This window comes from Caloenas nicobarica, chromosome 5 (genome assembly GCF_036013445.1).
Source record: "Caloenas nicobarica isolate bCalNic1 chromosome 5, bCalNic1.hap1, whole genome shotgun sequence".
NCBI lineage: Eukaryota > Metazoa > Chordata > Aves > Columbiformes > Columbidae > Caloenas > Caloenas nicobarica.
In genome coordinates, this window is record NC_088249.1 from 52,820,059 (window position 1) to 52,847,336 (window position 27,278).

The following is a 27,278-nucleotide window of genomic DNA, read 5'->3' on the forward strand; positions in this document are numbered from 1 at the left end:
CTAACTGAAGTTACATGACTGCACATCATATTTAATAGGCTAGCACAACTAGAAGTGTCCAGGGCACTACTTGAACCAGACCTTTGTTCCAGGGCTGAACCCTGCACTTAGATCCAAACATCTGCTGAGCAGCCAGGCCAACATGTACAAAGGCGTTCATTAATTACCCTGAGTCAGCTGAAGTCCACTGATGTGAGACAAAACTGGACCATCAACTCCAGTCTGGAAAATCCTTAAAATTTCACGAGCCATTTTAGCCAAAAGTGAAAGCTGTTTAGCCAGATCTTACTCCTATCATGATGGACAGTAACCTGGGCATTTTGCTTAAGCTCAGGCTAATCTATATTTCATGAGAAATGGGCTTTCTTTGCACAGTTATACATAACCAATTTAGATCAGTCAGTTCTCCTCCAGTTGCTTCAAAAGGTGGCCATGAAATGACATAAAACGAAACAGTATTTTTAGCGGTTTCAGCCTTAAACTGTTGTCAGAGTGCAGACAGTTTATTTGACATCAAGCAGATCAGTGGTGGATTTCTTCTATAGGTGTATTTTGGAGTTCACCTTGTGGCTGAAAGCACGTATCACATGTAACAATCCAGACTGAACTTAGGTTTCAGGAAACACCCTACTGTGCAGCTCAAATGCAGCTTTCTAAGTATGTCTCAAGAGACTTAGAATACTGCTTTGACTTTAAAACTCAAACCTCTTAGGAATTCATTTAGTACACAAATATTTTCAGAGATATATTCCCTTCATATTTAATACACTAATTCCTATTTTTGTCATATATTTCCTCAAGAGACACAAAAATTAGACATACATAAACACATGCAAATACATATACACATCAATAAAAACTCTTCTTTCTTTTGGCTGATCCATTCAAAGGGAAGGGCATTCTGGCATAACGCTTCAGAACTGTCAGCAACACTACTTTTCAGTACCTGACTGTGTTTTTGATTCTACTTTTTTTCACTAGGTCTCCTCACTGTGCTTTTCAGAAGAATTCAGTTGACCTGTCAAATCACAAGGAATTTTTTGTTGATGGACAGCAAATAATCCACAACCTTCTTGAGTGCATGGTCTGAATAAAAAAACATCAAAACTCTCAAAACTGAACAAGAGGAGCAAGGTAGCAATGAAACCTTTAGGATTTAAAGCAAAAGCAGTGCATCTAGGCACAGATCAGAGCTGAGCTACTGTCGGAAGACAGCAACTCTTACCCCTGGTTGTTGAGGTTAATTTTAATTCTCTCCTCCTACCTTACTAAAAATTGCAAGACTTTCTATAGTGATTGTATAGCTGTGCTTAAAACCGTTCAATTAAGTGCAGGGATGAGGAGGTGAGGCTGCTCGGTCTGTTCCCACAGGGCTTCTGCTCCATTTTGTTAGACCTTTGGATGCCAATGACAAATGCTGTCATCGCTCTCACAAGAGTCTTTCCAAGTAGATTTACTCTGCTGACCACCCAGCAAGGCAGTAGCTCGTAATGCCTTGCTTACACTGGTGATGTATCCTGGAGAATTTAGGTCTGCAATAACTCCGCTGAGTCACTGCTTTTAATGGGGAAACAAGAGTTCAAGAACATCTAAGTTTTGTCTTCAGGGTATCCAAAAGATGTTGCTCTTGGTGCCTCTCAGAAAGTACTGCGGTCTTCTTCTTTGCTCAGAGGCATTAGATAATTTTTTTTTTTTTTGCCTATTCTTAAAGGAAAGAAGGAAAAGAAATGCAGCTCTTTAAAATTTGCAGGGAGCTATTTCAAGAAGTGTGAAAAAATGTAATTTGTGTTACACAGAGATCCAGAGGTCACTGCAGGACTTACTGTGTACAAAGGAAAAGACTGTTTCACTCTGTGGATACCAACGGACTGAAGAAGAACTCAAAGTGAAAGAGAGACAACCTTGCTGTTTCTCTTTCAAAGAAGAGAAAATTAAGGCAACCTATCAAAAGTCACACTTTTGTGGAATAGACAAGTCTTGAGCAGACCAGAGTTCCCAGTCCATCGCAAACAAACACAAAACCCCAAAGGCATTAGAAAAAAAAAATCGAATGATTAATCTAAAAAAGTAAAATGATTAATCTGTTTTTTGCCACTTTGCCAGCCCTCTTCCAGTGTTGTACAAAGCATTTCGTGCTTTGCGCATCCTTGTTTTGGGGAAGTCAGTTAATTGGGTCTATTCCTCATCTCTTTTTAAAGACATAGGCCATGGCTTGATACAGCTTCTAGGTATTGAGCATTTTCCTGCACTAACATGCTTCCCCTTTCCTCAGTTTATGCATGCATCTATACAGCAAGAATGACACATTTGTATAACTAATCACAAGGCACCATGTTCCTTTGATGTCATATGACCAAGCTTCAGTGTCTTTAATCTTTTCATGCAGTCAACTCACCATCACTAACAGCAAGTGAAGAACTGAGAAGCTAGATAGTATCAATGCTAGATAATACTAGTGCTCAGACACTTGGTGACCCAGAGGAGGTTGTTTGACTCATCAGGATTGTTACCTTTACAGCCCAGATTGACTGATCCAAAGGATGAAAAAGTTTAAAACAGAAGCCATCCTTTTTGGAGGGTCTCTCGATCAGCTCACAAGAATGGAGCAAGATTGTCCCAACCCACTGTCCAATCTTTGGTGTCTTATAAATCAGCAGCACTCCTGGTTTCAGAACACACCACAACTTGGTCCAACTCTTCAGAGTCCCACGAATCTGAAGGGAAGAAAGGAAAGAACAAAAAGTTGCGTTTACGTTGCTCCCTAAAAGAAAAACAGCATGTATTCAGTGTTTATACAGCATTTCCAGTATGTGTTTCTCCCAAGGCCACACTACGATACACTTCCTTAGGAAGATACACTGCATTATCTGAACAGTCTTAAGGATCTCATAGCAAAATCCTAGACCTTGTAAATCTCACTATCAGAATCTAGTCTTTATATTTTTATTATTGGCTTAGTGTTAGCAGCTTGCTTAATTTTTTAGGCAACCAGCACTGCTGGCCCACGTGAGAATGATTTGTTATTAATCACGGAGGACATGCCAATTAGAACATTGCACAGAAAAATGTTATAACTAGTCTAACTCGACTTATAAGTCATTTTAATAGCATTCTGTAGAACAGAGCTATTAATGGGTTTTGTCAAATAGCCCATTTTTAAAAGCACCTTCTCCAGCTGGTTTACTTCTGTGTCAAGCTCAATGTGCACTCTCTCTTGCATAGGAGACATTAAATCTGACCACGTATATTAAAGATAACAGCTATAAGAACAGAGAAGTTTCTCAGTAAGGTTAGGTTTTGCCTAAGGTGGTCTTGTCTTCAACATACATAGGCCAAACCCCAAGTCTTATGTTGGTGTTGTGTTTTTATGGCCCAGCATCATTTGTTGCTGAACCAGAAACTTCCAGCCACAGCAAACATGGAACAGCTCTTCTGTATTTATAAAGATCTTAATATTTAACTACCATCAACATTAAACACTATGGAAACATTTTGTTGCCTATTTAATTTCCCAAATAAACCAGAAGTATCTCACTTTTCTGGCCTCTAATACTGATTGTAGAACAATGTTGGAGGTTTTTCACACTGGTCAAATGTGATTCTATCGTTTCATGAAATCCCTAAGTTACTTTTTTTTTTCCTTTTTTTTAAAGAGCTGTGTGTTTCGCAATGTTTGGAAGTTAAGTTTTGCCGTTATGAAAGGGGCAACCAATTCATTATTAGTCGAGAAGACTAAATGGCACCAAATGAGGAGAAAAAGAGGGTCAAAGGTAACAGTATCAGTCCAAATTTATTTGGCCACATACAAAGGTTCAGGACTTCAGTGAGAAGCTGTCACTAGTTGAGTCTTTGCACAAGGAGAAATTACAGTTGTCATCAGGTCCAATATGTTTTATTCTGTGCTGTGACAACATAAAATGCAACTGTCAATAGAACAAACTCTATCTGCTCATTTCCAGGCTGTTACTCTGTCTATTCCCTCTTCAGTACAAAACCACATCTTTGGAAGAGGCCAGCAGACTCATAAAGGAAAAAAGAAAGAAACATCATCGCTTCCTTTTGTACTACACGCTTTTTGAGACCTTGTTGCTATTTAAGGACATGGAAGAGATGGATGAAGTTAGGTTAAGATGGAAAGTAAATATTGCCCATAACTCCACTTTTATAGCAGTTATTTAATCACAGCTTTAGAGCAACTTCAACTCAAAAGTATTCAGTCTTCCTTCACTCAAAAAAGTGCTAATGCATAAGTAAGTCTCAGACACATCAAGTACTTCTCACTTATTTTTTCCTACAGCCTCAGAATCAATTCAATACCTTCAGCCAGTCTGCTGTGATCACTACACTGGGATCCTTCAGAGCACTGAAGAGTTGTTTGGTAGCTCTTTTCTTCTCCTGTCTGTAATTTTTTTTTTGTACCTGGTAGAGAACAGAGAAAATATAGCAGCTGTAATCATGGCCTCTTTTGGGGAAGAAAGAACATAATGCATTAAGGACAGCTATGTATAGCGCAGCTAGAACCTGACCCAGCACAGGTTCCCCAGAAATAAGCACAAGGAAGAACAAAAACGTAACGAGAAAACAGGTATTTTCTCTGCTCCTGAAGTTTCACTAAACGTAATCTAATTTGGCTTTTCTTTGGGGGAAATGGAAAGAAGCTGAATACCCACCCTTCAAATTAAAGATATTAAATCTAATTTCATCCAAACCAAATTATCTATGCTTTTGGTTTGGTAGACAAGCAAGTGTTCAAGCAATAATTTGCCCAGAGTGCCTAGGCATACTCCTCCTAACAAGACCAATGAAGAATTACAATCCTCTTGAGGTGCATAATAGCTCTGGAACATACAAACAGAGTGAAATAATTACACTGATTTGTTCTGTTTGCAGTACATAATCTAATCCTCTGTATAAAGCCTGTAAATGCCCTTGGCCTATAATGACTCCTAGAAGAGTCAGAGGCTTCTCTGGGTCTTGGGAAACGACTCAGAGTAGTTCCCAATGGTTTGTTTGGAAGGTGCTACTTGTTTTGTAAAAGAAAGTCAGCTGATGCTGACTTGGCTGCTTCGCACATACCTTCAGTGTTTCCTTCTTTGTGAATTTGGCTGTGGGAGACACACACTCTTTGTCAGAACCACTGCAAAGTTTATATTCGATCTAAAAAAAGACAGAGGAAACAGGAATGCGTTAACATGAAGATGTTCAAGTTATGCTCTAATGAAGAGTCGTTTCTATCTTCCAGGAATCCATGAAGGAGCCAATTGCAGACTTCAGCAACAGAACACTAGGCAGGTGCAGAAAACGCAGATTTGCAGTGCACTCCAAACTCCCTTTTTATACTCATAGTTAGCAAATTCCCAACCAAATTTTCTTCATATTTCTCCCCTGCAGACATTAACCTTGGTAAAACAAAACAAAAAACCCCTCTATTCTTATTCCTAACTTTGAAAACTGTCCATCTCTTTTCCAATCTGAAAGCATTTCAGTTACTGGAATAAAAATTATGAGGAGGCTGGTATAGATCTTTCAGAACTAGACTCGATATTGGCAATGACTGTTGCCCTAGCTGAAATGTCCAGAAACATGAGTGGGCAAGAAATGACCTAATCATGTTACAGATAATACAGGAAATCATCATCATCTGGCCCTGCAAAGAGAGGCACAAAATATACAGTCACTTCAAATCAAGTTTGGTAGTGTCAGTGCTGTTTAAATTCATTTTCAGAGGCTGCAGACTGATCTCATAATCGTGCTGACGGGCTGAAAAAATGTTTTAATTTTGTTAGACATGGTCACAATATTAGTGTTCCTACAATAAAGTATGCTTAGAGAGTATGGCTGTCTGGAGCCCAACTCATGACGAGGACCCCTACTTGGATATGTACTGTCAGCAAATTGTCCAAAACTTGGGCGGGTTAGTGGCATGAGAATTACGGTACAGTCTGGACTCTGCTACTTTTTATGTGACCACAAGAAAGTTACTTTCTCTCACCATACCTCTCTTTTCCTTCCAACCTTTCATGGGTCTCATGCATTCAGACTGTGATCTTTTGGGGTCAGGCACTGTCTCACCCACTTATGCATGGTTGTTTTATTAAAAAAAGCCCTTGGCCACCTTGATTGAATGGGTATGACACGAGAATAAGCTGTACTAAGGAAAAAAGTATCAAATATAGTTCCCATTTACAAATTCACTGCTATGACGTGACACAAACCCACTGGACTCTCTCTCCTGTGTGTCATGAGTTGATGTAATTGTTTTACAGTACCTTCAGTTTTGAGAGACCCACTTTCTTTTTCCCTTCTAATGACACAGAAACCTCTTCAGCTGCTACAGCCACAAACCATGCTGAATGTTAGCATGAGCAGGAAAATATTTAATGACAGCTGGATCAGTCCTTTTCAAGTAACTTAGATAAAAACATGCAAATGCACAACCAGGACACAGCAATCAGGCCATCAACTATGCTTCAGAGACTGGCAGGAGCAAAAATGGGAGATAAGGGTGCATACTCAACTGAGCAAAACTCACTCTGGATGATGCGGGATTAGAAACTAGGGGCAGTAGGTGCAATAACACTTGTCACATACCCTTACGCTAGTCTTTCACTAAAAATGAAAGTACACTTGACACTTAAGAATAAATAGAGAAATGAAAACTCTATGATGGCACATAAAGACCAGTGAAGTTCTTGATCTGACTGTCCAGTTTACAAGTCAATATGGCATTGGATCCACTGAAAGAAAACGACAGCTCTGGACTCTTGTGACTGTTCAATATTCGTCATTTTTGCTTTAACAGAAAGCTAAGCCTGCCTCCTCTACCTGCAATGCAGTCTCTGATGCATATTTTTTATTTCCGCACATGGGATTCACTGTGAAAACACAAGATTTATGATGGGGACCACTGCACTGATACGATGTCTGAGCAGATAACTGTGCCCACAGGGTCTTTGTCACATTTCAAAGGGCAGTAGCAGACATTTGGGAGATAGGCTATAAGCTTTTCTTTATGAGGAAGCATTTCTAAGTGCTTAAATGTCTCTGAGCAAGAATCCTTTGGAATTACTAGCAGATTATGCTTTCATGATTTGAGACACGCGTCCTCTGAAACTGGTCAGAAGAATTCTCCCCCTTTCTCCCAATTAGCAGGGAGAATGTCCTGTCCTTGAGATACAACTATGAGCCAAATGCTTATCAGTAATTTACTCCCTCCAGCCTGAGAGATCAGACACAGAGAGAAACACAGCGTACTATTCTTCATTAGCCAGAGTGAGAAGCAGAAAAAGCACAGACATCCCTGAGATTTCAGGAAGTCCCGCTCAGGTGTCTGCAAAACATCAGGATATAATTAATGTTCTTTGCTTAACTAATTAAAACAAGCTACAAGTCACTTGTTGTCTATACAATTACATATTAGCACTTATAAAAAGAACAAATTCTCAGACCCTAAGCTCACTTGGCTCAAGGAAGCTTACTTGAAGATGAATTCAGAAAGGCTTCCAACAACCGCTGCAAACCTGAGCCCTAAACCTGCTTCTTGAGGGGAACCGGCACCAACACACACAGAGGCACTTTCACTGCTCTACCAGCTACACACACCTGCCTACTCCTCGGAGTCTCTTTGGGTCACGCTAAAAATAGAGTTAAATCACCACAAGACTTCAAACCTGGGACGCTTACACAGAAAGACATTGATCTGCCTCTTCGGGAGAGCTGACTCGTAGCTCTGTGACCAAGGACACCACAAGCCCAACACCAGCTGGTACTGCTGTGCATGTCACGAAGCCGCACTACACAACAGCAGATGAAGGGGTGATCTCCCCTTACACCACTGCAGCCTTTAGGAGCTCAATAAATGCAGTGAAACTTGCCTGAAATAATTACAAACTGGTCTTTCACTTGGTCAAAGCAGCTGTATGAACAGCCTTGGAGGCTGCTGCGGTGGGGTCCTGAACTCCCGCACTGCCTCCTTCAGGCACGGCCTCCTCTGAGGCTGAGCTACGTCCAGACATGCTGACTTTGCTGACTTTGCCTGTAAATGGAAACGCAGCCACAGGGATGGTGCACACTTAGGCAGGCTTAAGGATGGATGAGAAAGAAGCAGTAACTTAAGTGCCCCATCACCTCTGCAAGAATTTCTAGGTGTGGGAAAATAAATATCTGTGCTGCCATGTCTCAAAAACTGTGATGTATCAGCTGTGTGACAGCACAGCTCCTCAAGATGGTTGTAAAATGACCAAGATTTATAAAGACAGAGAAAATTTTACTAAAGTCGAGCCATGTAACTAGGACCCATGGACAACCTTTCAGATGTGCCTGACCTGGGACTACTGTGTTTGGAAACTGGACGCTGTTCCCCAGTTACTTTGTCAAAGAGGCAAACTGATTGCTTCTCCCTGTTGACTTTGCTTCTCGTTATGCTTATGAGGAAAAATCATCACAGATCCTAGATAGCAGTTTTCTTGCAGGTGATCTCCAGGTCTAGAGAGTGAAAAACATTGCATTTCTGGGTTTAAAGTTCCTGCCTTTTCACAGGAAAGGTGGGATCTAAAGCCCCAGGATGGCATAACATAGGCCGCCATGCTGCTGATAGCAATGTACACTTCCTCCAGGCTTAACCTGCTAAGTGACTTGAAGTAATATGATACCATGTTTTTACAAGAATCTGTCTTAATAGTTTTGATTGTACCTTGTGCCATACATAAAATTCAGTAAACCTGGGCCATCACCTCCAAAGATCCCTAAGGCACAGCAGGGCCTTACACTGCTAAAACACGTCAAGACCATTTAATGATGTCCTTCTATTGCTCTGCCTTTCCCAGCCTGGCTGAAAACTAAGAGAAGCCATTTGTCACCAGAACAAATCTTTCAAGGACACTGGGAAAATGCTTGTGCAGGATATCAGAATTTGGCCCCCCCGTCTACAGCAACATGTGAACAATATTAACCAGAATGAGACGTTGTACAATGGGAGGGTAGGGAATTGGTGTCCTTTTTAAAATTGAAAAAAGCACTGGAATATTCTAATAAGAAAGCAATAAGTGTGTTTTTCATATACTGGTTCTCATAATTATAAGGAGGGAAGACTGTTAACCTGTCAAAAACTTTTACCAGGGCACGCAGCAGCACTTGCAGAGGTAGAAAACTGTTGTCCCTCTTTATTCTCTAAGGAGATCTGTCCTTTCCAGGACTGAGTGATGACCTTGCCAGCTGACGATGGGCTGTAACTGTACTCAGAGACATACTTTTCATCCCTGTTAAGTTTCTGTTCCCTTTCATTTCAGTTATGTAGCTCTGGAGATCCACTGCTGATTGTTAGCAGTTATGACAATACCCTTGCACTTCTGCTAGGCTTTGTAAGAGTCCTCACAATAGCGCTATCCTGATCCAGTGTCTTTTTGGTGAATTCGTTTCCAAGAGGAACCACATTATTTGACAGAAAAACAGTCTGCGATCAGCTCTGGTGTGAGGGATGGCAGCCCATCAGCAGGCCGTGCCTTGGATAACAGCAAGAGGAATATCCTATTGTTGAGCACACGCAACCCTTGCTGCATGGGATGAACACAAAACAATGTGTAATGAGACAGAACTACTCCAAGTCAGAAGCATCTAAATAAAGCCATTCTCAGGCTGTGGTCAGAATGTTAACAGCAGCGACAGCTTACAAGTCGCTTGTTTTTCTTCTTTGTTTCTAAGTGAGAGAAAGATTAAATCAGATGGGAATTTGAAGGCAGAACAAAAGTAGCTGGGGTCGTAAGTTATGCTTCACAAAAGCAAAAATAGTTGTCACATGGGAGGCACATTGTTGCTCACATGTAATTTCTGCAGTATCTTTTCCACATATAATTGCTGCAGATCTGTATCACTGCAGAAATAAAAGAAATGAAACAAAAGTTCCTGAAGTAGTAAAAACACTACGGAAAAGCTGAGTTTAATGTTAGAAACGAAGAGCTTCTTGTTACTGATGTGAATATTCATATATCTCAACCATGTTTAAGTGATTTTGTTTTAAATTTACTGTAAGCAGTTATTTTTAAAAACTTTTTTATTTTGTTGTGAATTAACAGCTCATCCAAAGCACAGTAAAGTCAGTGAAATGATTCCTACTGACAAACAAGCTTTGCATTAGAAAGCTTACCCTTCGGTTAATATGTTGCTTTATAGCAAGTTGAATAATTTTCATCTAAAACTTTATAGTTAAAAAAAAAAAACAAACACAAACAAACCCCCCACAACTATCTTATTTCAACAATGCAAAAATGTTACAATGACATATTAACTGTGTTTACAACACTAAAACAGGACAATGATTAGCACAAATTGAAAAGCCTGTACAAATAAATAGCTGACACGACAGCAATATCTAAGGAAAATAATTAGTGAAATTCAGCTATCCAAGCAACTCCAAATATCAAGTTATACTACTGTGTAGTGGAATGCTCTGCTCCATTGCATCAGATTATAGTAATTAAAGAAAAAGCCACAGACTTCATGGGATTTCTGTATGATAATTTACGTGTGCCTTTCATGGCAAGAACATTCTGCAGGTTTAGAATATTTAAAGAACACTTCAGGCAAGATGGGAAGTTGCACTCTGAGAAAGATGCTGTTTCACATGACTGGTACAGTTGTGCTAAGCAGAAACCTGAAGCAAAGCCTTGATTTCCCCTCTAGCTATAGGCACAACTTTTGTTCCTAGGCTGAGTTTAAACAAATCAAGAAATTGAGCAATGAAAAACTTTCAGCTTAAAATATGATTTGCAAAACTGTTTAATGAATAATTTCGATTTTAGCACCTCCATTTACCCTCATCTCCCCCATCAGAAACACTAGAGTAAGGAATTATGACCACCAGTGACCCATGGTGACATGGTATGACTGCTGTGGCAGTTATCAACTTCGAGACTTCATTTTTGTGAATGAACAGTTACTACTGTGTTCCCCTCTCTGAGGCACCTGGGAGTTCAGGCCTTGTATGCACCTACACAAGTTAAGGGTGCTCCCTGCTTCCTGCCTCTCAGTGCAAAAGCCCAGCCCTCTTCTATGCAATTCTCCCAGGATACTCCAGGCTACATCTCTGCTCATTTGAAATCACTGTGGACAACAGTGATTACCCAAAAATGCTGCACATGGAACTGAAGAAGCAAGGTGTGCCTGAGCCAGGGCACAGAAACTGAGTGTAAGTCTTGATAGGGACCACTAGCTCCAAAATAATTCCATCCACAGCATCAACAGCATAAAGCACAGTAACAAAAAGCCAGCAAGGGTCCAGTGAAGCATAACACCACCTGGAAGGGCCAGGTTCTCCAGGAGGTCTGTGTTTAGCACACATGGGGCATGTTTCACTCCTGAGCCTCTCTGAGGTGATTCTGCAATGTCTGGATCTCTCTCACAACTGATTCTCTGGTTTGCTGGCTAAGGAGAAGAGAGGGAAAGGTACCCTTGGAGGTTGCCAGAGTTGTGAATGATCTTTTATGTAACCATGCCTGGAATTAACTGAGAGGTTAAGAGCATGCTTCATGGATCTAGGATGAGCTTGAGACAGCACGGCAGTTGTAGCTTACATCTCAAGTGATCAGCATGAGCCCTTTCGAACTACTTTGCAGCTGAAAGGAATTTCTAGTAGTCACTTAGATTCATATTTCAGATTATAAATCACACAATCAAGACTTGAACAACTCAGGCACATGCAAAACCTCATTCACGATGAGCAAAGCAATCTAAACTTTGCCCTCTCATACATGGTCTAACTGTACACACAACAGCCACACTCCTACAATGTGATAATTTTAGACTTCATTGTGGCATTAGGGGGGAACTGGAAAGAGTGAGGTAGCACTGAGTGCCAGCTTCAAGATTTTTCTGACTGTCCCTTAAAATACGCCACAATTGTTTGTAGGCTCTGTGTGCATATCAAGACACCTCAGCTGATCTCCAGACAGTAAAATAAATAGGTAAGCATAGGAAGGCAAGAAAGAGAAAATGCAGCACTGCATACTGCAATGAAAGGTGCCTTAAAGCATGTCAATGAGGCACAAAATGAGAGAAGGGTATCTCCTGTCACTATCAGGCACATGCTGGCTGTACTAACTGGCTGCAGAGATGAGCTTGAGGCTTAGAGACAGTTCTGTGATACTTTCATACCCCACCATGAGCACTGGTCCCAGAAAACAAGGCTAAAGCACTCTAAAAACCAGAGAAGCTAATATGAGAAACAAACTGAAATAAATAAGCTAATAAAGTGGTTTTGGTTTTGTCTTCCCTTGAAAAATGAGATGGAAGAGACCCCACTTGAAAAATGAAATGGTGAAAATACACTGAAGGAAAGTTTGCCATGTAATATGTAGCTGAACTGTGCCTTAATTTTGTTTTAATAAAATTTGGCATAAGAAGCCACAGCTGAAATCAGAAATATATCTTGCTAAGAACTGCACAAACACACTGAAAGCAAATGTTCCAGCATCAAACATTTTAGTGTCTGTACAGACAGGACAATTGGGATCTGTTCACACCTCAGACATGGACTGTCTGTCTATGAGCTCAAGCACAGGGTAGTGTGGTTGCAACTAAATGGCTTCACAGCTCACAAGTTCACAGACATTCATAGGGTTTTTATGGGACATTCTGCTTGGTGTCTGCTAACCTGGGAAACCTGCAGCCTGCTCCATCACGCTTTGTGGACACGGCCTGAATGAATGAAACACAGAACCGCTTCCACCTCACTGATGAAGATGTGAAACAGAAACACAATTATTCTGCCTAGGAAAACACAGGGACTCCAAGTCAGAGCTGGGAATTCAAGGTCCTCTAAGCCCCAGTCCAGGGACTGAATCACTTGACTGTTTTTCTTCTCCTTCTCATTACTGGGTGAAAAGAGTCAATGTGGTGTGGTACATCAAAACAGCATGGCTGAAGGGATACTGATTTCCAACAAGGTCTGCTATATCCACTGTGCCAAAAGAAGGGTAAGTATTCATGGCACAGATCTGTTACCCAGAACATTTACTTTTGAATCCATTAATTAAACCTGCACACCCTACGGTTTAGTTTCTAAAAATTATTTCCCTCCTGCTATTATGAATCTAAACATGACCCAATTAACGCACACTCTTTGCTTTGGTTCAAGTAGGTGGAATCGCTATTTATTTTTAAACTGCAATACTGTGACACTACCCTATTTACAGTTCTGGACACTCGACAGTAAGATTTCATTTTATAGTCTTAGAGGTGAGTGGACGTGAAAAACAAAATATTAAGGAAACTGACTACCAGTTTGCCTAAATTTTTAAACTACAAGACATTTCACAAGAGGGACTCCCTACCGTTACTGCCACTGCAAAGCAAGACACAAGAAAAACTACGTGACTGGAGAAGAGCAAGGCAGCGTACAACATAGCCAGGCGAAGGAGACTGAAGTGGGAATGACAGGCGCTACAGCAGAGATGCAGTGAGACAGAAGGTCTCTGAATCAAACACTGTGTGTCCAAGCAGAACATTCAGGAAGTTAAGAAAAATCTAGCTCTGACTCATTCAGTAGCCAAAGTGAGCAGGCAAGCTGAAGCTTGGTGTTTTGGTTCCACATATCTGGGTTTTGTCCATTGGTGTTTCAGAGGAATTTTGACTATTGTAAAACTAAAGTCTTGGGTTGGTGAAAACAAAGCTCTGGTCCAGGTTCAGACCCCCATTTGGTTTGAGTCACAAATCTGATGCAGTTGTTCTGCACTGTGCATTTTCTCGTATCTCACCTTAACAACTGCTCTTGATGCTGTCAAGGAGAGACCCACCAATGCCTCCCAGGTGCACACAAAGCACAGAAGAAATCTAGGTGGGCACCCCAATCTTCCAAGGGTGCCTCTCCTTTCAAAAACACACCTGTAGGAGTGTGAATAGCAAGGCAGGCCCTGAGGCTGGGAAAACACAGTTGGGTTGTGTTCTCACCCAGATACTTCTCAAATACATCCCTACTCTTGCGTTCATCCTGCATCTCAGAAATCCAACTCCTTTTCAGACAGCATTTCAGTGCTCTGAGTTGTCCTGTCAAGAAAAGGTCCATCTTCTTTACATTCCTAATTCATGGGGAATTTAACACCACCACTTGTAAGGTGCACAAAACATCTGGCTTTAAAACAAAAGCCCTGGACGCAGTTACCTGGTCCTTGGGCCTCTCCACTGGCAGGGTAAGTGGAAGGCTGGGTTCCCATGAGGAACCTGACTAAAAAAGCAAAACCAAGATCCGTTTGAAGCTTGTCAGGTTCCAGCAATAGCAGAGGAGATGTACACGAGCCCTTGTTGCATACTCCCAAAGCTCTTCTCATCACTATCTCCCTGTGCTGACCTCTGCCAGGGCATCTCAGCAGAGCAATCTGCAAGCTTCAGGCAAGCAGAGCCAAATGTATTCGAAGATGCAGAGCCTATTTTCATGTATTATAAGAAATTACTTTTCTGCAGCTGCTTGCTTCATGTTATATTTTCATTTCAGCTGGTGTCATTTGCATTTTATAGCTTCATAGTTGAATAAATTTAGTTAAAAATTTATTAACAGGCCTTGCTTCTATTTCTAGTTACCCTCCAGAAACATGGTAGGGAGCTGCAGCCAAAAAAGCCCGTACATGAATCTCAAAGCCAGATCTAATTTATAAGGTTGATTCCATCTCTACAGGAAATCAAACCCAGGCACTCAGTAACTCTAGATGCAGAGCCAGGTTTTTAACACCCAGATCCAGAGTCTTTAGATCCAGTTTTACCTCTCCATAACAGGCTGGATGGAAATGTGTTCAGGAAATGTTTGCTAGTTTGTGTTCTTCTCTTGCTACACCAATTCCCAGAGCTCTCTCCCAGGATCTTGACTCTCAGTTTTGGATGCTATGCAATACGCTAAATATTACAGCTTTCTCTTCCAAAACAATGAAGGTTTATGATTGCCTTGCTGACCTGGAACAGCAGGAGACACCTCTACTGACAAAATTAACCTTTTAACCATACTTATTCATATCTAATTACACTGCCAAATGAGGTCCAGGGTTCTTCTGCAATAGGTGCTATCAAGTCAGAGGAAAGTGTGGGCTTTGCTGCCATCCCAATCATGCAAAATCACCCATTTTCTTTCTCTCAAAACATGCACACACAGTTCCCGCAGGAACGGAGGGAGAGGCTTTCGCAATGACTTAAAAAAAAAGAGAGTAAGAATGATTAGTAACAGCCTGAGAAGAAACGAAAGCAAGACTAGGGGGATGAAGCCCTACTCCACAGTACCTTACTAATGGAGTTTGGAGTCTGTGGTGTCTCATCCTTCAGCACTGACGGGCTGTTTCCTTCCACGTCTTTTCCTGCAACAAAGAAATGCGATTCAGAAACAGAGTAATACTGTGCAAAATCGTGGCTACTCATGGCCTTAGAAGGGCTACTGCTACAGCAAGCAAGAGAAGCTCTCATGCACACCAGGATCACAAAGAGGGATCTTGCAGAGTTTAAAATGACCTGGATCCACGTGCTTGGGCTACGCAACAAGTACTGCTTAAAGTTAGGTCTGAAAACACTGTGTTAAACCAACACAATGTTTGCAAAGTCCAGCATATGAAGGCTGGAAAAAAACAGAAATAAGGTTATTTATGCATCCTTAATCAGCTCCCTTCTCTGTCTGCATTATGATGCAGTCTTTAACTACATTACCACAGTCTGTTCTTTTCTTACATACCCCATGCCTCATTCAATGCAAATAACAAATGGGATTTAGTTAATAAGCAGCTATTCAATACATTATCTTTCTTTGTCAGTACCCGGCAACTATACACAGATGCACTTGACAGCACACTTTGTTTGACAAATAATAACTATGATCATAAAACGTTACAGAAGACAGAACAGCATCTAGACATAATTAATAAAACAAAATAAAAAAACCTGCAGAAGATCAATGTCTTCTGACGAAGTTGTTTGTTAAAATAAGAAACATTCTCAATTAAAAGTAGTATTTATGAACACTATGACATTCTCCAGTCATTGAAGAGATACATTACCACTACCCAAATGTATTAAACTTGCAGTACACTATACACATTATATACTAGTATGAGTGTGTGTAGTCCTTGTCCAAGCAATAAAATGTAATGATAAATTCTGTTATTTTTTCCAACTGTAATAATGTCCTTACAGTAAATGAAATCAGAGAGCTTCTATTAAAAAAGCCAAAAAATAGTATCTGATGAGACTCGCTTTTCAGTGCCAAGACAGTCATTGTTATTTAATTGCAATGTAGTTTTCTTCTCAAAATTGTTAACAATCAGAGCTTCAGAATACTGGACACAGTAAAGAATCACCAAGACAGTGAAATATAATCTAATTCTAGCACACTACAAACATGAGAACTCTTAAAAATGTTTTTCAACATTGTACAGGCCAGTCTTGGCAACACCACGAAATCCAAAACTGGCAAGGGAAAATCCTGATTCTCTTGAAGTCAGCCGAAGTTGTCACAGATGTGTCAGAAGCCATAATGTTTCCTGGAGTTTTCAGAGCAGCCATTTAAGAAGCCAAGCACCATTAGGAAAGCCAGCCAGAGAAGCTTACTGAAAAATAAATATCCTCATGGCCATGTTCTGCACCTTTATCATGAGAAATGAGAGAGAACAAGCAAGTCCCATTATAAGAAGAACTACAACTGTGCTACAGGGTTTCACTGGTTAATGGACAAAACCCATGCTCTTTTAACAGGCATTAACAGGCAGTTTGGTTTATCAGCTCTTCAATTTAAGAAAAAGCTTTGTGGGACAGCTGTCCCTAGAAGGTGTTCAGCCTCCCATGTGGTGACTAAGGGTGGTGGGGGTCTCAGTTTATCTCACCCCACGGCACAGCGCTGTGCCACAGGCACACAGCCGCGCCGAGGCAGAGAGTGAACGCTTCCAAGCCTGGGAGAAGCGGGACAGCACATGCCTTGCTCACGTGGGAACTGAAGCAGAGGGAGGATCTGTGCGGTCACACAGCAAGGCGGTGTAACAACAGGGAACCTATATCTTAACCCAGTTCCTTAGCTGTCACTCCTTCCCTTGAAACACCAAGCCCTAGATAATGCACTCAGAAACCTAATGTCCGTGGGCAGGAGAAAATCCCAAGTGGGGCTGGATATTTGCCAGTCCCATTGTGCTCCCATGACAAGCAGGATGGCCATGAGCACTGCTGTGCATGGACCAGGACCTGCATCTCCGTACCTTTTCTTTCTCTGATGGTGCTTTCCCCTCTGCAGCCCCCGCTCTCCCCAACAGAGGCATAGGAGGTTGGAACAAACGCACAAAGCCATGTAGCTGCTGTACTTGTTTCCCATGAAGAGGTTTTTCTGCGCATGTATGGGAAAGTAACGTATGGTCTAAAGTTCAAGTAAAGTTAATGGGAATCAGCTGCTGCCTGCTCCGAGGGAACCGTGTCTATTAGCATAACATAATTCACATCCATTCTTTATTATGCCTCATTTCTTAAAGAAAGCTTAACTCCGAGCTGGTATCCATACAAAAAGCCTGGATGTGAGAGATTTCTGCCTCCTCTCAGTAATACAGTTAGAAGACTTTGTACCTGAAAAATGAGATTTTTGGTGCTCCTGAGGTTCTGGACCATCCTGTTCACAGGGTGTCACAAAGGAACATGCAACTGTTCACTCTTGCTGTATCATTTACAAGGATTATAAAATATGTTTATGGAGGAGCATTATACTGGTTTCTTATGACAAACACGTTAAGCCTATAGGCACTTGTGAGGAAAAGGCTGGTTTTTGGACGATAGCTATCTTTGTTGTCTCTCTCAAGCAGACTTGCCGCAGCCATGCGGAAGGAGAGAGCCAGCCCTTGTTTGGAAAACAAACTTCACTGGAACCATGTGCAAGTTTCTCAAACACCCACACACATAGTTAAGTGAACAGAAAGCCCAAAAGCAAGAGTCCCACCCAAAGCACAAAAGCCATAGCCACTTTGAGAAAATAAATAGGAAACCACATAAAAACATAAAATGAGCTAAATATTAACTGGCCATAGAGGCTGAAGTTCTTATCTCCCTGATCAAGAAAACAAAATGCCCACAACAGAAACAGAGCTGCATCTCTCCTGACTTACACTGCTGGTTGCTAGCAGCACATGCAAAGAAGGGTCCTCCACAAAGTAGCCCAACAGTTTTGCACCGAATAATGAAAAATATTTCAGGAAGCGAACCAGTGGTGCTTATGGAAACAGCCTTCACCACAGCATGAAGAAAAATGCCAACACTCTGGCCTTGCAACTACAGAGTTCAATTACTGATACCTTTTTCTAACCCATTACTGTCATGCAAAGGAAAAATCAATATTTAGTTCCTTTCCAGAATAGTAACCATTCCTTTTCTTTGGTTTTCTGCTGGGTATCAATCCTTGAGGTGCACCTGTCTTCCCCTTTATGAAGAATGATACAGCATGCATGACTGAGCAATGGTAACAGGAAGAAAAATAACTGGGTTATTTAAGAATTCATTATTATCTCTATGCAGCACAAACTATTATTTTATAGACTTTCTGGTGAAGTATTTGGATAACTACAAGAGGAAACACAGGCTTTGATGTGCGGCAAAACTAGCGAATAAAGTATCAGCCACATGGCCCAATGTATACAGGCTAAACTTTAGTTCATGTATTAATGAAAGTGTATCTCTGAGAATGCAGATAGGCTAATCTAAATTTTTATTTAAAGCCACTGTGTGATCTTGCAGCCTAGTCAAAAAGAGCGATTCTCTATACGTTCTTTTAGCTACTGTCCCATTAAATTTTCTACCCTCTGAGAGAGAAAAGAGAGGAAGATTCTCTCCCCTTTTTGCTATGTGAAAGACAGACATGGGCAAGGAACATGAATTTATGTCTCTCTAGTTTGTGAACTTTCTATAAGAAGAAAATGTCTTCCTCAAACTTCCTTAAGTTATCATAATCATTAGCATTTTTGTATACAGGCAAGAAACAAAAGGTCCAAACTGTTATTTTAGGTAGCGCCCTCTGTATTTCCCATATGTTTCCTTTACAAAAAATCCTCTCACTGAACTGAATCTCCACAACACAGCTTTCCTGAGGTGTAAACTCTGTCACTCCCTTCTCACTGAATGATTTACTTGCACACCGTCGGTGTTGGAGGGCTAATCCTGGGTTTTGGTGCTGTGAGACCTGCAGCTCCAGTCACTCCGCAACCCACCAAATTCCTGGCTGGAAATCAGTGGGCTCTGCTGCTTGCACCGCCCACAGCACCCATCCAACACCATCAGCCCAGTGTCCTCGCAAAGAAAATCTGCTGGGATCGGGCACCAACACACAGACCACTGGAAAAGCCTCAAAAACTGAAAGTTCATGTAAAACAACAGAAAAAAATGGGGGACAGAGAAATATTGGATGCAGCTTATGGAAGTAGAACTGTGACTTATTTATGGTGATAGCAGCATCCTTCAGAGAGATGGGAGAGGGTGGGGGGAAGCACGCAAGGCTCAGAGGAAAAGGAGGCAGCAGTAAAGGAGCGAAAGGAGAGCCCGTCACACGAAATGGCAACTGAATGTGAAGAGTGACAGATACTTCTTACAGGAAAGGTGAGGAAAACAAAGAGATAAGGCAGCTCTGTGGGGATTAGGAAAGAAATGAAAGGAGTAAAAAAAAAAGTAAGGGTAAACAAAAACCCAGACGTTCTGGAAAAAAACCCCTGGCTGAAGCTGTAACTTCTGTTTGTTTAAAAGGGATATTCTCTCCTTTACCAACTCTCTGGCCTACGCTCTTCCCTTGCAGCAGAGGGATGCCACCCCCACTGATGCCAGTGCTGGAGGTCACTCGGCAGAACCACGCAGCAGAACAAAAGCTCCAGTGTGGCTCAAGGCGCTTGCTCTGCTGAGCCCAGCAAAGGCTGTTTGGTCCGGCTGCCAGCAGGCATCAAGGAGAAACAAGGTGATGGGTGAAGTTGAGGAAGAGACAAACTCTTCCAGCTACCTCCTCCAGCCTTCCCTGGTTTCTGAAAGATTACAGCACTGAAATACCTCTGTGAGGAAGTCGGTAACTTTTTTAGCACTGAAAATGCTGGTAAGAACTGAAGAATTAGGCAAACCCTAAGCTACAGCTCTCCGTCTCCCCAAAGCAACAGGAAGTGACTACAGCCTGAGAAATCAGCACTTCGGCTCCAAAGGACAGCACACGTGAAACAGCTGTTTACTTACCAGACATTTGTACAGGCTGTACTTATGGGCAGTTAGCTGTTCAGAAGTCCCCACAGGTTTTTAAATGTATGAGATTTTAGGTATCCCATTTTAAATCATTTTCAATTTGATTACCAAAGGTTGTTGAGGCTTCCAGCAACCTCAGTGATAGTCAGGATTAGCAAGCACTGCTGAAAATAGGCTCCCCATTGCCTTGAAGCAGACATCCACAAATAGAAATACCTGTGAAATCAGAGGCCCTCGAAACCTTTGCACTTAAAGACAATTAGCTCAGGAAACCCAGACCGGGTTTTGCTCTACATCTGCAAAGCCCAGAGAGTCTGTCAGGTGCTACATCTATATGAGCACTGAAACCTTTTGAGAGATGCTATGTTCTTTCTCTAGATATCAGTGTTTTGAGAGCTCACAAAGGTGCTGTGAGATTTGATTATTTAGCACTGACATGGCAGCTGCAAATGACAGCTCTACAAACTTGTGACTCTTCCCTGAAGCACTTGTTTACAGGCTGGAACGAAAGCATTGTTTGCCCATTGCAACCAAGGAAAGAGTTGAATGCTTACTGCAAGCAAAAAATTCTGCAACAATAAAATGAGCTCTATTTCCTTCAAAAAGGGTGCCAGGAAATTCAAAGCAAAAAAGATGTAAAGAGAACACTTAAAGCCCGTCTGCCATTCACTGCAACCTGTCAGGATTCTTGTTCCTTGTCATGCTTGTAGATATTTACAGAACATTAACCACAGAAAGTTTGCTCTTGTAATATTTATCCTGGGCTCTAAATCTGAACAGGGAAACCTGCCATTAAACGTCTGCAAATGGGGCCAGTAAATCTTAAACAAGTACAATGCTTAGGGTGAAACACATATAGTGCCTCGAAGTGGACACGCAGGAAAACATTAGTCATTTTAGAAATGTGAGGCCATGCAGTGTTCAAACAGTCATGAACCCCACCTCTGATGCCCTCCGTTCCCACTGTAATGCCATGGCAATGAAAGACAATAGCATCATGAAAGCAGTACTGGCTTGGATCCACAACACCTGTGTTGCAATAGCTTCTCTCTCTTTCACATTAACTTGCTTCACTGTTTCCTGGCAGCCTGCTAAAATATCTACTTGCAGCCAAACACCTGAAATGTGCTACTTTTGCACTGAAACACCAGAAACCAACCTGGGCTGAGTGGGTAGATGTCATTGTCGGCCCCGAAGAACAGATTGCGTGTCAGCTTGCGAGGATCAACCTTCTGAGGGGTGGACGAGGCCGGACAGAGGGAGAACCTGCGACGAAGGAAGTTCTCCTCCTTCATGGCATGAGCTGTGGGGGTTTTCTGAAAAAGAAAGATAGAAATAACAGTTCATTTCAAGACACAGGAAATCAAAGTTTCACACCCAGACGACTCTGCTGCTTCAAAGCCACCTAATCCTATGTAGTGTGCCAGATCTTTTTATAGAGTGCCAGAAGGCTATGCAGAAAGAAAAAAGAAAGTGATATTAGTTTGAAGCTACAATTACTGATTTGCTGACTCTCAGCATTTGCAAACTGCAGGGAAGGAGGACACTGCTCCTTGGTGAATCCAAGCGGTATAACACCCTCCTACCTCCAAGAATCTATCTAGGATAATAGCTACTTACTGGGTCTATCCAGTGCACAGCAGCTAAAATTCGGGTTGTTTGGGTTTTTTTAATGCTTTGGAGTCTTTTTCATAAATGTAACTCCATTGGTGTCAGCAGAGTCACACCATCTCTGCAAAAATCTGCATTTAATCTGAGCTGCGTAGAGGAAGAGCTGCATGACGGAAGACCAGCTGCACTGGCTGCAGAGAGCAGCAAGCAGAGATAATGAGAGTGTCAGGCCTGCCCTTATTTCCAATTACAGCACATAAAAATAATTCTGTTTTTCTTTAAAATGCCATTTAGATCAGCCTTACAGTTCAATCAATAAGATAAACCTTGCTGCTCTGTGAGGGTAAAGAACAGTATTTGTCTCCCCAAAGCCTCCCTGCATCCTGGTGGTACTGTGCTCTTTACCAACACTTGGCTAACATGTTAGACTATCCTGGCTGGAATTAAAGGTTTCTTTTATACCCACCCAACAAGCAGTTCTTTCTTACCCATTACAAACAGATATGACTGTCTACTTCCTGAGTTACAAGCTTTATTCTCTCCCCATGTGCAGCCAGAGGCAGGGCTCTCGCTAGCAGTAAGAAGCGTTAACCCAGCCTTTGGGTGGGCATTACAGACCACGAGGTCTACTGCCTCTCCTGCGGGCAGCTGCTGTGGTAAGAAAAACTCTTTAGGATAGTACATGTTTCCTGAAAAGAGCTTCCAAGTTTTCCCATCTCCTTTAGGCTACTGGGAAAGCAAAGAGGAAGAAGTTGCCCAGGGTTGCAGTGCAGGTCAGGAGGGCAGGACCAGCATGCATGTGAGGTGACCTGGGTAGCACTACAGAAACTCTCCTCCTGTGTTTTATCTGAGATCTGTCCCCCCACTTGCCCTGATTATCCTTATAGAAGTCCCAGTGTTTCAGGTTTTGCATTTTTTAAAATTTATTTACACATCAGGCTGCATCAACTTCATAAACTAGCTGTGATTGACAAGGTGAGAGAGCATCTGCTCCTTCCTTCCCACAAGCGATGGCCTCTATGCTCACAACCTTAATATGACCTAAACCAGTCTGGACCCCAACAATGAGCACGGGTTACCAAATCTACTTTGAGCAGCAGCTCTTTCTCAGTCCAGCTCACCATGCTGGGATGGGTGAGCCGTAAGACCTGAGGGTCTACAACATCCAAAAACAGGGTAATGGCTAGCTGCCAGAATAGCCCCAAAATGGCCATGCAGCTGCAGTTTGAAGTGGCTGCATGTCCCCTGTTGGGTTTGCATTATTTGCAGAGAATGAATTAAGGTCTGTGCACAATGTTCCCTAACAGCCCTAGGCATTTTCACGTCCCCGCCTGTGAAATGGCTGTAGGACACAACAGCTTCAGCAGCAGTGTTGCACCAAAACCACTTCACATGACTCTCAGTGAAAGGCTTCATACTTGAACTCCAGGACACGGTGCGCTGGACGGGGCTGCCACGGACCGACGCTTCGCACAGCGTCTCACACGAGGCTGTTTCAGGCTGATGAAGCACAATGAAAACTGGGTGAAATGAGGTGGCTGCAGCGCTTCCCACTGACCGCTGCCCGGCCTCCTGGCCATGCAACCGGCCGGCAAAACCCCCTGCAAACATATGTCTGGGCTCAAAAAGTCACCAGGTTCTCATTGCGGCCAACAGCATCTCTGAAGTAGCAGGTAACTTAGCTACCTAACATTTGACAATGTAAATAAGCCTTTTTTTTGCATAGATACTCTTGATTGCCTACAGCTGGGTGGGGAGAAGATGCAAAAGTAAAGCTAACTTTAAAAAAAGAAAGCGGGAGAGGATGAAAATGCAGCTAGTTATGTGTCTGAAAGCAAAATATTTAAAAATAATCCAGGTCTAAACAGCTGGGTTTGGAATGCTAACACTGAGCTATTTTCTGCCCTTGTTCCCAGAAGGGCCGTCTCAACTCTCTGCCTCTGGAACTGCTTGTAAGTCTCTCAGAGCGAAAGCAGATCCATGGGGTACTCTCCCCAAAAGGCAGCGACCCAGCAACGCCGAGCTGCCTGTGCAGGAAGGCCTTCAGAAATCCCAGGTCCATCCAGTGGAGAGCAGGCTGGGAAACAAGCTACAAACATAAAACATCTATCCATCCGGCTCTTAGGCCGCTCTCTGGTGGTGGAGACTCTTCTTGACAGGGTAACAAAAAGGCTGCATTCAGCATTATTTTGTCTCAGCAATACCACAAGCCACATCAGTGGAGAACCAGCTCACACTGCTGTCAGTCGCAAGACCCCTCCAGACACCGAGCAAGAGCAGGCTGTATACCAGGTGGACATACCGGAACGTGAGTTCTTTCAACTGCTGTTATATTTACTATGCAGAGAGACTGATGCTCTAATGTTTCACCTATTATTTCACACTATTCCACCACAGGATAACTGACAGAATTACGGTGCTGACGCTCTCTCGTTCCCACACTTATTTAAGCCACGGGCTTGACAGCAAGAAATCTGGATGCTCTGTTCATCTGGGAACAGCCACTGGGTAATAACAAGGGAAAAGACTTTTCTCCGTTCCATAACTTGCTCTGGCTCTTCTCTTTCATACCTTAATACAAGCTTGTGGGAGCAGCTCATCTCTTTTGGGCCACAAAGTTCGATTCAAGTAAGTTCCTCTTTAACTGTGTCCTTTATGGCAGAAGACCTCCAGCGACCGAAGTTCCCTGAGAAGCAGCACTGGCGATGTCTGTCTGTCAGCCACACACACATAACCACACAACGCGCCGTATCACCAGCATCCTGGCCTGTTTTTCACAGATCATCTAAAACTGCACTGCTCCAGCTCCTGGGCACAGATCCTTCCTGCATTTGACCCTCGTTCAGACTGGCTCTTATGCCACCTGCGTTTTTATGGGCTTCACTCCAACTGGAAGTCGACAGCAGCAGAATGTCTCCTTCAGTGCGCTACATGGTGTGCACACAGTTCAACTTACTTTTCATTTACTTTGGGTAAGAAATAAGATTTGTTGGCCTGTAGTTCATTCCCTGAGATACCAAAATCTAAGATTACTATGATATTTTTTCAGAGAAAGGGTGAGACACACATATTCAGTCTACAGGATTTTACTTCATTATGCAGTGCAAAGTGCAGGACAAAAATCACAGAAAAGGGTGCTTTTTTATATCTTGGTGTTTTTTTATACATCAGACACTTTTTTCCTTGGTGGGAGATAATGTAGTTCGCACTATTAAGATTCTACAGTACACCTGAAATATCTCTGTGTGTGCCTGCATCTGTAAATATACTGTCTTATCCTCCCTCCCTCCTAATCCCTTTTGTAGCATTGGCAAAAGTCAAAGAAATCCAACAGGCATTAGAAAACCTGAAAACATTAGCTTCTTAAAAGTTACATGAAAATCAATGGTTAAAGGAAGGAGGAAAACTGTGTCATTGTCCTCTGAAAGAAGGGCAGTACTATGAACTCAGCTATTACCAATCCAACATAAGCCACAAAACCATAAGAAAATGAGGCTTCATTAGCTCAGTTACTCACAGCTATTTGTTATATCTGTCCACAAGGGTCTGCCTGCCCAAGCTGGCTTCAAATTACATAAAACTCACGAGAATTGTAGGGGATGCGAACAGTAGATGCCAGGGGCAATTTTCCAAAGGGATGTAAGAGGAAGGTGGGAGGTGTGCTCAGTGTTTTTCACAACGGGGTCTTTAGTTGTAAATAACCCAGCCCGTACCCAGAATCACCTCTGTGAGACAGGAGGGTGTGAAGAATTCCAAGAATAGAGCCTTGTACTAAATCTATTTCTATACTATTAATGCGTGATTGTCTAGAAAGCATACAAAAATTCACTGGTCATGAAGTATCTGATAAGAAATAAGCAACCATAGAAGATACTCTTCTAGACATGAGTGCTTCTGAGCATCAAATCTTGCACGGCTGATTTGAGGACAACACTGTTGTTGTGAAATGCAAACCTATTTCTAAATCAGTATTTTGGAGGTTGCTTCAGGATACGGCAGATGCTTCGCAGAAACCAGTTCTGCGGGGGCTTGGGGAATAGGGAGAAGGTAAAAATCAAAATTGGGCCAGAATTATAGAAGGCTAAAAATTGCCATTATGTTACCAAACCACTTAAAGAACACAAGGCAACAAATTTCACCCACTGCTCCTGTGTTTCATCTCCAAATCCAGCAGATCAGATGCGGAACTGTCTAAGAAAGACATCATGTCTTGATTTGAAGACATCAACTGATGCAGAATCCATCCATAAGCTCTCTTAGGAAGCTAACTTCATTGTGAAAAATCTTCACTCTAGCTCTTGCATTAATTTATCTGGTTATTAGTCTTGGTAGATCAAAGTACCCTGAAGTTTGCAGCTCAGGTCATTTCTGGCCTTCTATTCTGTGCTCTTGATCACGAAAATGAAGGAAAGGTAATATAGAGAGTATTGACAGAGCCACTAAATACAGTATTTTTCAGGATTGCCTCTTCTGCCTTGACAGCTCTCTGAGCAGTAATGGACTACTAAATGTGGGCTGTTCGCCGGAGCTTAAATAGGAATAAATAATTCAGCAGCAAGAAATAAACTTCTTGCTAACCTTGTCTTTGAGACCACTTTATCTTTTAAAAATGAAAAATATAGCATATGAAAAGTCTGAGTCAAGCCCCCATGAAACACAGAACAAAGAAAGTGCTGAACTTAACAGGCTGCAACTGCCTAATGGGACTTTCACTCCCAGGCGGCTTCAGGAACAGCCAACGAAAGAGCAATGGGGCAAGAATAAAAGTCATTTTATCAACAAGCCTTGTGGCTGCCATTAAAGCAAATGGGACCTTCCAGCACCCTCGTCTTCTGGCACCAGAGCCATTTTGGGCGAAGGCAGCAACTAACACATTTACAGATGACCAGTGTTGGTGCAGAAATGCCTTTCACGTGGCTGCTCTGCATTTTGAGCCTTTTGTGCTTGCTGGGATGATAGTGGCAGCTTTCAGCATCAGGCCGGAGGCTTTTGGGGATGGAATTTTCCTGGCTCCATCTTCAAATTTTCTAAGTTCCTGATATATAATTACCACACAGCTAAACACTGTGCAGACATTATGCTGCCCCTACCCTCTGCAAACTGGTGGGTAGGTTGGTTTGCTTGCTCTCATTTCCAGCATTTTAAAATAGATTGGAAATATGCACATCTCTATAAATAGTTAATGAGGGGTTTCATATAGTCAAGAAGGCTGTGCTAGTTACGGGGGGTTCTTAATTTATTCAAGGCTTGTTTCAAACAACCCGTTCTTCTTCTGGTCACTAAATATTTCCCAGAAGTCAAATTAAACCATATTTTGTATTCACAGCCGTCGTTCACTCCAGAATCCGCATCAATAAGGAAAATTAAATCTAAAAGGTACTGACATTTCCTGATTCAATTAACCCTGAAGCGGTAAAAATTTCATGAATGAAAAGAGAAGGCAAATTGTTAGCAGACACATTCCTAGC

At 42.1% G+C, this 27,278-nt stretch overlaps 1 protein-coding gene across 4 annotated transcripts in view; it reads right to left on the reverse strand.

Annotated features, from left to right (window-relative positions):
* Window positions 1-27,278, reverse strand: part of OSBPL5 (oxysterol binding protein like 5) — a 144,620-nt gene that overhangs the window by 44,415 nt on the left and 72,927 nt on the right. For all 4 annotated transcript variants that reach the window (XM_065635702.1, XM_065635700.1, XM_065635699.1 and 1 more), the window contains 5 exons: window positions 21,359-21,515; window positions 15,256-15,329; window positions 5,077-5,157; window positions 4,318-4,419; window positions 2,511-2,714 (listed from right to left, as the gene is read on the reverse strand). In XM_065635702.1, the coding sequence (XP_065491774.1) occupies window positions 2,511-2,714; window positions 4,318-4,419; window positions 5,077-5,157; window positions 15,256-15,329; window positions 21,359-21,494 (597 nt within the window). In that variant the 5' untranslated portion in view covers window positions 21,495-21,515. The remainder of the gene's footprint in view (window positions 1-2,510; window positions 2,715-4,317; window positions 4,420-5,076; window positions 5,158-15,255; window positions 15,330-21,358; window positions 21,516-27,278) is intronic.